This window comes from Halyomorpha halys, unplaced genomic scaffold (assembly GCF_000696795.3).
Source record: "Halyomorpha halys isolate HHAL.00 unplaced genomic scaffold, Hhal_1.1 Scaffold89.1, whole genome shotgun sequence".
Lineage (NCBI taxonomy): Eukaryota > Metazoa > Arthropoda > Insecta > Hemiptera > Pentatomidae > Halyomorpha > Halyomorpha halys.
The window spans coordinates 540,235-554,997 of NW_027111267.1; the positions used below are offsets into that span (position 1 = coordinate 540,235).

General features: G+C 29.9%; 2 protein-coding genes across 9 annotated transcripts in view; one reads left to right on the forward strand and one right to left on the reverse strand.

The window, feature by feature from the left end:
• Positions 1-830: 830 nt before the first annotated feature.
• Positions 831-4,230, reverse strand: LOC106677168 (oxidized purine nucleoside triphosphate hydrolase). Its single transcript, XM_014414914.2, has 3 exons — positions 3,914-4,230; positions 3,692-3,837; positions 831-1,254 (listed from the first exon to the last, which is right to left on the reverse strand). The coding sequence occupies exons 1-3, from the start codon at positions 4,090-4,092 to the stop codon at positions 1,052-1,054; spliced, it is 528 nt and encodes a 175-aa protein (XP_014270400.1). The 5' UTR covers positions 4,093-4,230; the 3' UTR covers positions 831-1,051.
• Positions 4,231-4,376: 146 nt separating this feature from the next.
• Positions 4,377-14,763, forward strand: part of lqf (epsin homolog lqf) — a 34,805-nt gene continuing 24,418 nt past the window's right edge. For 2 of the 8 annotated variants that reach the window (XM_014414902.2, XM_014414906.3), the window contains exons 1-6: positions 4,408-4,535; positions 4,884-4,969; positions 5,822-5,908; positions 9,052-9,261; positions 11,940-12,164; positions 14,548-14,580. In XM_014414902.2, the coding sequence (XP_014270388.1) occupies positions 4,931-4,969; positions 5,822-5,908; positions 9,052-9,261; positions 11,940-12,164; positions 14,548-14,580 (594 nt within the window). In that variant the 5' untranslated portion in view covers positions 4,408-4,535; positions 4,884-4,930. Of the gene's footprint in view, positions 4,536-4,883; positions 4,970-5,821; positions 5,909-9,051; positions 9,262-11,939; positions 12,165-14,547; positions 14,581-14,763 lie in introns of all 8 variants that reach the window. The other 6 variants (XM_014414903.2, XM_067049283.1, XM_014414905.2 and 3 more) reach the window with 4 other exon arrangements.

Below are 14,763 nucleotides of genomic sequence, written 5' to 3' on the forward strand. Positions count from 1 at the left end.
TATTGGTCGACAGTACTAGTTATCTGAACCACATCAGAAGGTATAAATAGAATGACGATCGAGTAAGTTTAATATAGTTTCTTTCAAGAAAGTGTATTTACTAAGTGGTATGTGTATATAAAATTTAAGTATTCAAGGTATGTTACAAAGTTTAAACACTGGTTTTAGACCCAAACTTTTACTGAAAATTTTTGTATAGTGAACTAAAAGTATTTAAAATATGAACCGTGGACATCAATACACAGCTGATAGCATTTTTTCCATTATTCATAGGCTCTCTGGTACTCTTCTTGCAGAATCTGCTCCTGGAATTGTGTAAAATCGCTTCATTTTCATGTCTCTTAATTTTGGGGAAAAAAAAAAGAAGTTGCAGGAAAATATGTTGGGTCTGTGGCAGTTTTTCCACTTAGTACTTGACCAAAACTTCAAGCTTTTTTTCCCTGAGTTCAGTGCCAAAAGAGTGATCCGTAGCGAGTTTATTCCTGCTGAACAGAATGTCATATGTCGCTTGGTGCTGCCAAAGTTTTGGCCAAGTAGTATCACACAACTGCAGCTGTCCTTATCTTGGCCTTTGATCCATGGAATTTAAATAATGAGTATAGGCTATACCTGTGCATATTCTTTTAGGGATGTAGCAAATAATCCAGAAAAAACTTTCATTTCTTAAAAACATCATTCAATTTATTTAAAATGTCTTATAAACAATCTAAAATATTTATAAAAATATACAGCTATTTATAAATTTAAAATTATTATAAAAATAACGACAAAATATACTCTATATAGCTAAAAAATTTCTTTCGTCTACTTATTTTCATTTAGTAAAAAAATTATCAGAAACAAAATAACTCTTTATTGGGAAGATGTAATGCTTATACTGCCTTATTTTCCTTCAAATGCCTCTCCGTAGTAAAAAAGGATGCTTTGAACCTTTTGAATTTTCATTTTTTTTCAGTACTTCAAAATAAATCAAATCGAATAGTTCTTGAATGATGAAATATTTTGTCAAGTCGAATTCCGTCATCTCAGGTCATATTATTTTAACTCATACTTAGACTATGGCCACACTAGAGGATGTTCTAGGTCCAAAATTTGCTTCTGTCGTTAAATCTTGATAAATAAGTTCCTCATTCTGATAAATAAAGAAGGCTTTGACTTTCTTTCCTTTGAGTACATGAGGTAACCATACAGTCATATCTTGCCACATTTTATCATATGGAACATCACTCAATGGAAACCAGTCAGGTGTCATTTCTGAAAATGTCAATAATGGTGCAATTTTAAAATCTTAAAATTTCCTTACTTCTTAATCTAGGTAATCCGACCTTCTGTAATTGGAACACTTCAGTAATCCGAACTGGCATAAAAAAAGTTAATTTTTTTTTTTAGAAATCTCAGCAGGGAATAACATTTTTGTTTTCAAATAAAATCGCACATGTGCAAACATTTTTGACTTCCCGATCTATAGGCAACTTATTGTGATCAATGTGAAAATTGTAAGTGGAAATTTTTACAATTTTGATATCGGGTAATCTAATTCGTATTATATAAATAGTACAAATTTTGTTGGTAAACTAATTTTTTTTTATCAAGTTTTAAATAAATCCAATACAGATCGGATTACCTAGATAATAATAATCTTTATTTATTCTGGGATTGATCCCTTTAGAATAATTTACAGGTGTCAAAATTAGGCTTTAGAGACTTAAGAGTAAATTACAAAACAGAGATGAAATTACAAGATGTCATAAAATAAAATTATACAATGAATTTAAAAATATACAAATAAACAACAATAATTAACAGAATATATAAAATGATGATACAACAAATAAAATAAAACCACTTGTCATTTATTACACTGTAATTACAAATAAGTATTACAGTATTATGCATAGATTATACTGTAATTAAAAAAAAAAATTATGGGACACTGCATGAAAGCAAAAACCATCTTTATCGTAGTGATTTTCACCTTGGAAGATCAACTATAAACCACCTATTATCCATCAAGCAGTTGGAGAAAACATGGAAATAACTTAAAGGGTTGGTTGATGCGGTCTTGGTTGATTTCAGATAGGCATACAACTCCATGAATGAGAAAGTATTTTGGTTTCTATAAAAGAAGTGGTTATCCTAGAAAATACTCTGCAAAGCTTTTATTGAAGGTTTGGAAGTAAAAGTGAGAGTTCAAGGTGACCTGACCTCAGAGTTAGGCAAAAATTAATTATGATAAAACCACAATTTGAAATTATCATGGAAGCAATGTTTACATGAACCATTAAGAAATAAACATCGTTTCCATGACAATTTTAGTTTATAGTTTTATTGCATCTAAGTCTTTAAAGCTTAAAGTGTGTTCCGTGAAGTATAAAGGTCCTTCTAAGGAAGCAAGAACAGAAATGAGAGCTTAAAGCAGAAACATAAAATTGAGAGCCAAAAGTCAAATATAAAATGTGCAGTTTGATATCTCAGACAGAATATGTCAGGAGGAATGACTTGTAGTGCAAAAATTCCAGGAGGCCAATGATGAAGATGCAAAGCCCTAAGGTTGGTTTAGTCCCTTTTGGTGAGAACTAAGGTTGGTTCTCACCAAAAGGGACTAAACCAACCTACAGGTTTTGAATTGGCAGTGGACAGAAGATAAAGTACACAGAAAAATGAAACCTTATCTATTTAAATGCCCAAAAATAAATTATATACAAACAAACAAGGCTAAAATTCTAATCAACAAAAAATATAAAATAATTAATGGAATGTGCTTCGGGTGCGGTCAAATAAAACTTAAAAAGTAATAATTATTTTAATCTGACTTTGACTTTTGTCAAAACAGCCCTGCAACATGGGGCAAAACATTGGTTCAATTAAAATAGCTATTTGAGTTTTATTTGACTGCACCTGGACCATATTCCATTAATTATTACTATTATTATTAGGCCAATCAGCAATCTTCCAGCAAAAACTAATTCATTCAATCCAAGCAATTCTTAAATAATTAACCATAGGCTAACAAGTGAAACTATAAAGAAATCATTTTGTTCAAAATTATCTGCTCAAAATAAAAACAATACTAATTTAATAAAATTCAAATTCAATCCACAAATGAAGATATAAACTAAAAATATTTTACACAGAATAAATAACAATTTACATATGTATATATAGTTGACCGTAAAAATTGATATATAAGAAGATGGTCTGGGTTGCGGTCAAAAGAGAAACAAAAATAGTTTACAACTATTTATTTTCCGATGTTTCGCCCCACTTTGCAGGGCTGTTCAAAGTGAACGGTTGAACAGCCCTGATGAAGTCCTGCAAAGTGGGTCAAAACGTCGGAAAATAAATAATTGTAAACTATTTTTGTTTCTCTTTTGACCGCAACCCTGACAATCTTCTTAAATAACAATTTACAAATTACAATTACATTTAATTTTTTTTTACTCTTCTGTAAAATAGTCAAAATTGAGATCGGTCATATTTTTTCTGCAGTGATATGTTAAATCACAAGTAGTAGTAAAATAATCAATGAAAATTGTATTCAGAATATTCTAAGGACCAGTTAGATAACTTTCCATTTTTTTAAATAAATAAATGCTGAATGTTAATAAAAAACATATGACCTTATAAAGTTCTTTCTTTGCAAATTTTGATAAAATAATTCTAAAATTAATTTGAAATTTGAATAAGATACCTTTTGTTTCTTTAATATCTCCAGAGTATGAATCAGACATAAATATATGGAACTGCAGTAATTCTTGGACACCCGCAAATTTTACTTCTATTTTTCCAACTTTCTCCAACTTTTCTATAGTTATACCACACTGCTCTTTTGGGTTCCTAATAGTGACAAAAGCTTTTGAGTTAAAGTAATTTAGGAAATAAGGAACTATATGAATAAGGAAATATATTATACTTAATTGCACAGGATTGTAAATCTTCTTTAGGCTGTAGGACACCCCCAGGAACACAGTATTTGTCTTTATTAAATCCACGTTTGCATAAACCAAGCAGTACCTTATTCTCATTTTTGACAATAACCAGAGAGATTCGAAGAATTCTCATGGTAAATCTACGAGTTATTACGGGTTTCATATTAATGCTGCTTTATTTCACAATAAGAAAACAGCAAGCTATAATATCCAATCCTGTTGAAACTCCCAAGACAATTGATAGTTAACTATTTTATAAGCTGATTCAAATCGAGGCGGTCTTAACAGGTTTTTGTTTTTTCTCTTTTCCGATACTCTCTGTTTACAATAAATAATTACAGAAAATTTATCATATAAATAGATATAGTTTTATTAGAAATGTTAAAAAAAATAAAGTTGAATCGTTTTGATATTTTTGATTTTTTAAATATGCAATTTTTTTTTAATATATCGTGTCCTACAAAGGGAAAACAGATGATTTTTAGGTCGGCCATATCGCCTGGCTTTGCTGATTTGTCGAAATTGAATGAGTACTGTCATTCTTATCTTTATGTGTGTAAATTGTTTTTAAAAACTCAGAAAAAGGTTAAAATCATATAATTCAAGGTTAGTTAAAGTAACTTTTCTTATGGTTTTTCTCATTATTTATGAATTTAGTGCTTAAGTAATGCATTAGGAAATGATAACTTGTAATATTTTTTATTAGATTTATTTGTGTCGTTACCCGTGACATAAATTTGTTTTTGCTTTAAATGCTTTCACGTGGCTAGAGACAGTGTTCAATAAATTTATAAGTGAAGTTTGACATAAATGCATTAGATTTTGATGTATAAATTATGATGTAGTTCATGGAACTTGTTTACTCATTGGGAAGTGTGGTAGTTTCCTAGTATTCTTTTCTTATGGTTTTAATTTTTGAAATTTTGTGTAGTAACTAACTTTTGTATGATGTAGGAGACAATAATGAAGTAATGTATTAGTGTAAAACAGTTATTTGTTACATGCCATTGACTGGCTCTTCCTGTATTTATCAACTTCAGGTTTGATCTTCTATGTTTCATATATTTTAAATTTTATTAACACGTTTTTTTATTTTTTGTTCTAGTATTTGTACTTAATCATGTAATTAAAATCTTTATGCTCTCACTTAACAAGAACTTTCTTAAATTTCAAGTTGTAACGAGAATGCGTTGTCGACTTTGCATGTTTTTTCATTTCTAAATGAGTTTGAGTTTTACTTAATGTAAAATTCATTGTTTTGTTGCAACTACAACAAATCAACCAGATCTGTTGTATATTTTTCTATTAATTTCTTTTTGAATGTGCTTATTTGTTATTTGTTATTATCAGCATTATGAGAATCTACTGTTTTTATGAAATGCAAATGTAATAAATATTTCCATCGTAAAGATTGAAATGTCAATTAATGTTCGGATCTCTGGATTTTAACTTCTAAAAAATTTTATAGTCTGTGTTAATTGATGTTTTCATTATTTGAAATTAGAAAGAGTAACAGTTTTATGTTGTTTAATGTTTATATATAGTAACAGTGATATTTATTTTTATAATGGTTGTTTTATTTTATTACATAATTCTGCTTGAATATTTATATATATTTACTAATTTGAATGTGTCTAGCATATCAGTTGATAAAATATTTAAAAAAATTATTTATATAATTGGATAGAAATCCTAAGGAGATTAGCTTCTAGAGCTTCCTTAATCAATATGACTTGATACTTGTAAATAGAAAATTTCTATCGTAACAGTCATTAAGCTTAGTATCATTGCATTAGTTCTTATTTGTGAGTTAACTTATTGTTTAATAGGTATTATTTAAGCAGAAGAATTGTTAATTTTCTTATAAATTAATTTTTTTTTTTAATTTAAAGATGCGGCGGCGTGAAGACATGCAGGTGAATGTGGCAGGGCTTCGACGAAATATAAAAAATTTAGCTCATAATTACTCCGATGCTCAGGTTAGTACATTTGTTTTATTGCATTGTGTTTTCTCCTCAAGGTCATATCTTGTGATTTATGGCCCTATTGTTGTTTACATAATACCTTGTTACAATAAAAGTTCTAGTATCTTATATATTTGTGCTTCGTTAATTGAATTTATGATTTTGGGATCAATGACCTGAAATATCATAAATGGTTTCATTGTTTCTCTGTTTTGGTCATAAAAAATGACTTTTATTCTTTATGTCAATGACCTGATAAATTTAATTAAATTATTTTTTATTGGAAAGTTTTGCTTTCATTGATAAGAGAAAGTAAATAATGTTTAAAAGTGTCAATATTTGGACATTGTAAACAAAGTTGCCTTGTTTTTTCTAAATTCTTCTTTTATATTTCATTGCTTAGCTTTGGTAATGGCATGATAAAAATTAATAATAATGATATAAAAGTAGGATTTTTGGTTTTTTAGTTCGTTTAAGGAATCAATTTTAGAACTAGTAAAACATAAATTTTATAACTCAAAATTTATGTTGAGTAGTAGTATATACAATTAGTAAGTATGAATAATAGTATGGAAATATAGTCGATCCAAAACCAATCAATGCAGTCTCTTATATATGTTAAACATCACAACTATTAGGATATATAGTAATAATTAGTATGTGCTTCTAGTTGAAGCTTGTTTCTTGCGGCTTAATGTCGCATCCAGTTGGTATTTTTCTTTCAAAATCTCAGACCCAGAACTGTAAAATGTTACATTGAAACGGTAAATTACTATTAAACCTCTAATATCAGATTCAAAAGTGGTACCGGTGGGATAGAATATTGAGTCACGAGGAGTGTAAAATTCTAATGATAAACCCTCATTAACAATTCCTTCCTCATATTTCTTATTCTTATTACTACTTAATTATTTAAACATATTTAAACTTTGCTATTCTCTCTTAAAAAATAAAATCATAAAGTAAAAATGAGTAGAAGGAATTAAACACAACAAAATCGTAGCCTTATATAAAGAAAAATGTTTACCAGACTTGTTAAGATTTTAAAATGAAGGTTTTAAAACAATTTGAACTCAAAATTGGAAAAACAAGTATAGTATTACATGTATATAGTCCTATCTATTTGTATGTATTTGGCAATTTATTTATCATCAATTAGGAACAAGAGAGGGGTCTCTGTGGAAAGTTTTGAAGAAGTTTAGAAAATTTACTCTTTTATGTTTTTTGGATTTTTATAACAAATTCAAACTGGGCAATTAACGAAATGATTTTTAAATTTGATGGTTCAAATTACTAGGTTAGATCACAGGAATATTTTGAAACAATTCAAGCTCAAAAATACTGAAAACATTTTTTATTCTACCTTAGGTCTTCTTGACTATTTCATATCATTTATAAGTTCATGGTCATAACTAATAAAATTTAAATTCTCAATACTTGAAAACTAAAGAAGTTATAATAAAAAATAAAAATAAAAAAATTGAATAAGGAATTCATCATATCCCCATAAGAGTCAGAACATATTTGCTTATCTTTACATTGGTGGGTTTTTAGTGAAGCTGATTTTGATGAGCACCGAAATTTTTTTAGTAATCGGGTGCCTTTGCCCTACTCGTTTCAACTCCTTCCTACTGTATATGTCTAAGTATAGTTTGTTCCTTGCAATGTGCAATGATAAACATACAGAGATAAAGTAAATATATTGTTAGGAGCATCATAGGTTTCATTCGGAGGCACTTAAATAATACTACACCAATTTTTAATATTCATTGACGTTAACTTCACTTATAGCCGTTGAATGTTTTAAAATAGATATAAAAGTACATTATGCCCTGTAGGACTGGCAGGGTTATAAGATACGGACGGATATTCCTATAGTTAAAGGTGGATCCACATGTTGGCCGCTCGCCACGGATCGGAGGCTCGTTCCAATGCTCGGCAAACAAAGAGCGGGCCATCCACATGTCAGTGTTATTCAGAGAGGCAAACATGGCGGACGTAATAGTGGTTTCAGCCATTGCACTTGGATTGTATTATTTTTATTACAAAAAAAGAAAATGAAAGGAAATTAAATATAAATAAATAAGATTAAATATAAAACTTATTATAAAAAGTACCAACAAACACCTTTAACCTCCTTACAGCTCTCAGTTGTAACTTGACAAAGAACAATGGTGTAGATGCTACACGAGCGCTCTCACGAACCCCTTTGATCTGTGTCCAAAAACCGACTCTCGACGGCTCGGCAACGAGCCTAGGCCAACCGAGCCAAGCCACCCATCCACATGCTCGCGTATGTCAGAGTTCGCCATGGCTCGGCCAACATGTAGAGGCCCCTTAACTTTTCTTTAAAATTTTTTTTTTATGAATTTTATTTTTACCTATTGGTATGAATAGGTGGTAACCACTTGATATATTTACTTAACTGTAAAGTTAGCTGAAGTTGAAAGTTTCAATCTTATAAAAGGTTCATGACGTTATGAAAATACTTAGATAATAGGCAGTAACCCATATTGTTTTTTTGATCAGTTCAATTTGATTTTATGAGAGGAGTATCATATTATGTGTTACCTTTTTTTTCTATAAATCTTTACCTCTTAGATTGTACACAGCTGTTCATTCTATTTCAGGCTTAGTCTTCCTTATGAATTGATTTTTATCTATTTTCTGATATTCTATTTTTATATTATCTTATTCTATATCTTTATTCTGTTGGAAGATTGGGCAAGCTGACACAAGTTCGACGTCCACTTTGTTTGCTTCTCTTATCTCTTACTGTTTATTATAATTGGAGAATAAAGAAATAAATGATAGGAGTTATGTTTTATACTTATTGTTTTATTTAATAAAATAGGGTAGACTACCTTTCTTTTCTAGATATATTGCCATCTATATCTTTCTTTTGTAATATCAAGGAATCTATACATTTCATCAAATGAATGGACAGTTGTGTGGAAGGCTTTTATTTAACTCTAATAGACGGCACTGATAACTCAAATCTAAAAAGAAATGGGTCAGATTGTTTTTTTCCATGAATCCTTTAATTACAAAACAATTAGCATATTGGTGCTGTAAACCATATTATAACCTTCACCTTTTCTAAATAATTATGTTTACATGAATATATTATTAATTGTATATCTTTATCTTGTTTTTAGATAAAAGTACGGGAGGCAACTAGCAATGATCCATGGGGTCCCAGTAGTACGCTGATGTCAGAAATTGCTGATTTAACATACAATGTAGTCGCATTCACTGAAATAATGCAAATGATATGGAAACGCTTAAACGATCATGGTAGAAATTGGAGACACGTGTATAAAGCTCTATTACTCTTGGAATATCTTATTAAAACTGGTTCCGAAAAGGTATGTATTACGTGCGAATGTAAATTAGTCAAAAGAATTAAGTCATTGAATCTATTTAATAAAACTGAGCGCTGTACATGTCAATAACAGCTCACTCTCTGAATTATTGATTACTCCTAAAAACGACAATACATTAATATCTTAACCAGAGCTGAAATTATTATTGTTGGTTCCTCTGTGCAATTAGGCTTGATTTACAAAAGTTCGTACTCCTAGTTGTTTAACCCTTTCACTACCAATTATGAAAACAGTAACGAGAAGTCAAAAAAATTATCCTTGAAATCTCCTAATGAGGCCTTTATGATGGAAAATACGAGTTTTTGCATTTTTTTTGGGCAAATGGGTTTTTGTCCTAGGTATAGGGGCAAAGCATCCCTAATAGTACTAGAGCCCAGTGGAAAAAAAAAAAAAAGTCAGTCATTTCATCCCAATATTTGATTAATGAAAACCATATATAATTGTTTGTCAAAATTAACGGGTCTGCCAAATATAGTTAGGGGCAATACTAAATGTAAGGCAGCTGTTTCAAAATATAAGAAAAAAATTAATTTTTCATTTGTAGTTCCAAATCTTTAATACTAGCGCTAAAGGGCTAAAATATGAGCCTTAGTAGAGCTGTTATTCAATACTTTGAAAACTGAGTACAGTTTCCTAAAAAGCAGTATTTCATGAAATATATACTGAGAAATCATTAGTTATTGAATTTATTGTGTGAAATTTCCATCTCAGGAACCATTAGATGTAAAGATGTCTATTAGCATTCAAATTAAAGCTAGTTTATTGTGCTATAGAGTAGTTTTTGACGTTTATCTTCGTAGCAATAGTTGTTGTTTTCAAAATGTTATATATTAATTTTTTTTAAATGTTGAGGTGAAAATACTTTCAAAATAAATGTAACCTATCCTATATTTTTCATCGTACAATGTTTCAGGATAATTGTCCCTTACTCATGCACCTTTACAATCCTAAAATTAGGTCATTCTTATCAACAATTTTTATCTATGCTATATATGTACATTTAAAATTCTAGTGTTCATATTATTTTTAAAAAAAATAATATAATCAAACTTCCTAAAAAGAAGATCCAGAATATTATATATTATTTTGGCTTGTAATTGTGCATGGTTTTCATTGAAGTAATGTAAAATAGGCATGAAATAACTGACTTTTTGCTCCTCTTGGGCTCTTGTACCTACAATGTGTGCCTGTGGTAGTAGGAGCAAGGTGCACAAGTGTAACGAGGAAGCAATCCCATTTCCTCCAGTTACTTTACCCTGCAGACAATATGAAGCATCCACTGGGACTTATTGTCCCACTGGGAGTGAAAGGGTTAAACAAATTATTTCTAAAACCTAAAAATAATATAAAGAAATTAGTTTTTCTAATTACTCAAAAACTATTTATATTCTGAAACATTATTGCTGCTTTTTAAAAAAATAATTTAATTCTGAACAAAACAAAACTAATATCTTAATCCTTAGGACATTTTTAATCTCCCTAATAAATAATATTTATCAATTTTTAAACCTTAGATAACATTTTTTATCCTTCTTGAACTGCTTATAACACTAATTATCTGCATTGGAAGAGACTAACTTCCATAATCTGTATAACCTGATCTGATATATTCTCGTCTCATACGAGTTAGGTTATAGAGACTCAACTGTAATAAATGTAGGAGTCAGAACTCTTATGCAAACTTTTATTTACATAAAAATCAAACCAGATACTAAAGAGAAATACAAGATTATAATACTATGGTTTTAAATTTTATTGAGGGTGACATCACAAGTTATTTTTGGAAATAATCCCTATTTTACCTGCAGATACAAATTTAATTAAATAAACTCTAATTTAACAACCTTTACAATTATTCACAATAGATTCCCTTTAGCACCGTCTTCTACATAAGGGATGAAAACAAACGCTTCACCTGTCCCTGGCTACACTTTTCCTTTTCACAAATTTAAAACTCTCATAGTCTCCCCCATATGTCTCTCCAATTCTAGGACTTTACCCTCAGTGCCATATCTCTGCTCTGAGACACCTTAACCTTCAGTCACCAAACTAATAATTCATTCTCACTTCCACAGTCTTTGCGGCTCATTCTAACTGTCATATACCACACGTATATTGTAAACATAAATCAACGATATTTCATGTTACTCAATGATATGTATTTTATTCTATTAAATGTTACATATTTTATTTTTTTAATTCAATAATATTTTGGTCCCCCCCCCGTTCAGTTTGTTTTACGAATATGTCAAATAGAGTAATTGTGTAAAATGTAATTAGTATCAAACAAATTGTATTGTATAAGGGAGTATCCCAAAACAATACGATAAATTTTATATATTACATATTTATGCAGTAAAAAAAACAATTTTTGTGATCCACTATACAACTGTTTTTTTTCCCTGAATATTACAATCTGCCAGTTATGGGTAATAACTTATGAAGGTGCACTTTGATAAAGTAACTCAATAAAAACTCACAAAAGTAATGGCAAAGTAATGAACAAAAAAAGTTCCACTCAATTTTAAGATAAGACAGTTTTTCCTTCTGGCCCTTTTATTTTGATTTAGATGTATTACGTAGACTTATCCTATTGTATCAGGAAATGATAGGGAAATAATTCTTTTTAAAAAATTATATGTTTTATTAATAAATTTCAGGTTGGTCAGCAATGTAAAGAAAATATCTTCGCTATCCAAACTCTTCGAGATTTTCAGTATTCCGACGAGGGTAAAAATCAAGGCCTTAATGTACGAGAAAAAGCAAAGCAGCTCGTATCACTTTTAAAAGATGAAGAAAAGTTGCGTAACGAACGGGCACGAGCGCTCAAAGCTAAAGAACGATTTGCCCAGACAGCTTCAGGATTCGGTAGTGACACAACCTTGGTAAGATATACTTATGATTCAATAACAAATGATAACTCTCACTTTAGCACAAATTATAAACACCATTGCTTTTCACTTAATAGAGACAAATTCAAATTTGGTGTGGATGAAATTCTCTCTATAGATTTGAAATCTTAGTTGTAAAAATAAATTAATTGATACATAATGTTTGAGTTTATTTTTAAAACTCAATTACTTAAATAAAAAAGTTAATGATTTGAAATTATATCATTTCCTAAAAAAAGGCCGGCTGCGGTCTAAAAAACTTTAATAGTAATTAAACTATTTATTACGAGCCAACATTTTGCCCCACTTGGAAGGGCTTCGTCAGGGCTAAAAAAGATAGAAACAACTAAAATAATGTATTAAAGTTAGAGAAAAGATATTATACTCTAAAACTAAACTAAGGTATGGCAAAAAATTATTTCAAAACATTCAAAAGTTTTTTATAAAAAAGAATAAAGATAATAAAATTTTTATTTCATGTTATCTGTTCTCTTACATACTGCGAAATTATTTTGTTTATATCGTTGATCAAACTTTTTCCTCGAAGCCACACATTGTCGAAATTTTCTGTTGAACCATAGCTCCTCTAAAGGAATTCAACCGAATCCATTATCTCCTTCCACTTTAAATACCATGTTCAATGGTGGGCTTTTGGGCAATCTAAACATAAATGTCTTATGAATTGCGCAGTACGATTTATTTTAGGGATCACTAGAGCTACGCACATAACCCAGTATTAAGTAACTAGTACTCAGCGCCCCTCCTATATCCTAGAAAACCTACCATTCAAATTCTCGGTTCAATCCTATACTATTAGGTACCATTTATCTGACTTCTACCCTCCACTTCACTGAAATGCTGCGTTTGATAAATCATTTTTTCCGGAGCTGCTTTTTACTGGAACTCTATTCCTTCTATAGGGTGTTTTTTTAAGCCCGATAGAACTTGAAATTGTAAAAAATAACACAAAAAATTAAATTGTAATCAAAATTTTTTTTTTTATTCGAAAGATCAGTACGTGACATTAACATTTGAAAATGATTTCGGGCATATGGGCACCGCGGCTGTTCTTGACGAAGCGCATTCTGGACGTCCAATTTTGGGCCACTTTTTCGAGCACTGCTGGCCGTATGTCACGAATAACACGAACAATGCTGGCCTCCAAGGCGTCAATTGTTGCTGGTTTATCAGCATAAACAAGTGACTTCACGTAGCCCCACAGGAAATAATCGAGAGGTGTCAAATCGCACGACCATATGCGGCAATTTTGCTTATTAACAAACCCGTTAAGCCAAAAATGCGCCTCATCGCTGAACACAATTTTACAGAATGCGCTTCGTCAAGAACAGCCGCGGTGCCCATATGCCCGAAATCATTTTCGAATGTTAATGTCACGTATTGATCTTTCGAATAAAAAAAAAAATTTTGATTACAATTTAATTTTTTGTGTTATTTTTTACAATTTCAAGTTCTATCGGGCTTAAAAAAAACACCCTATATCTAGACCCTTCATGTACCAACCCTTCCCTCATTTAAAACCCATCTATTTAACTTCCTTTCGCTTCACCAATCTAATGCAATATTATAATAGTACAGATAATTTGTAACTACCTTTTTGTTTTGTTTTTATGTATTTAGTCAGTTAGTTTTTTGATCTTTTTTTTTTGGCCAATATATGTTATTGTAAAATTCAAATTACCTTATAATTGTTCTAAAGGAACCTAGTCCTAGAATAATAAAAAAATAATAAAACAAATATTTTTAGTCCTGATGATGCCCTGCAACTTTGGCTCACATTAAATAGTTTCATTACTATTCGAGTTCTTTTGACGGCACTTAGGCCATCTTTCTTTGATGTATTACATACATTCAATCATCAATCTTCCATTATATCATTTCCCGATTGTATTTATTGAAAAAAGTATACTTTTTAGCTAAAACATTGGCTAACGTAATTAAAAAACAACTAGTTCATTTAATCATTTTTTTTTTATTACTTGTTCATCTTTATTATTGCTAAACAAAATAATTATCTTACTTTAAGAAAGCCTACTGCTCAATTATCGCTTGTATTTAATCATTGTTAAAAATGAAATATTTAGTTAGATTGTATGAAATTTAATTTTGTCCACACATCTGCATTCTATATTTTTCCTTTAGTGTACTTAAAAAAAAATCACTCTCAATTTCTTCGTTATAATGTAATTAATGATTATTCATGGAGCATATGAACACATGTAAATTTTTAAAGGTTCAAGGGATAATCGGTTATCATTAAATTGTTTATCATTTGAATTGAATGCATTGAAGGTGTTGGAGTAATTGCACATTACAATTTATATGTTAATGCACTGCTTGTCTGTTTTTCTTTCTTCAGGATGGTGCATCGCCTTCAAGCCCTACGTTTCAAGTGAGTGCAATTATCTTGATGATCTTGATACTTTACTAACAGCATGCTATCTTGATTTATTTCAGTTGTGTGTTTAAAATTATATATATATGTGTGTATTATCCAAAGCACTATGGCTAGAGCACTACGCTGACTACACTAGGGGTATTCATGATCTATGTTAAAGCGTGTTAAATGGAAAAA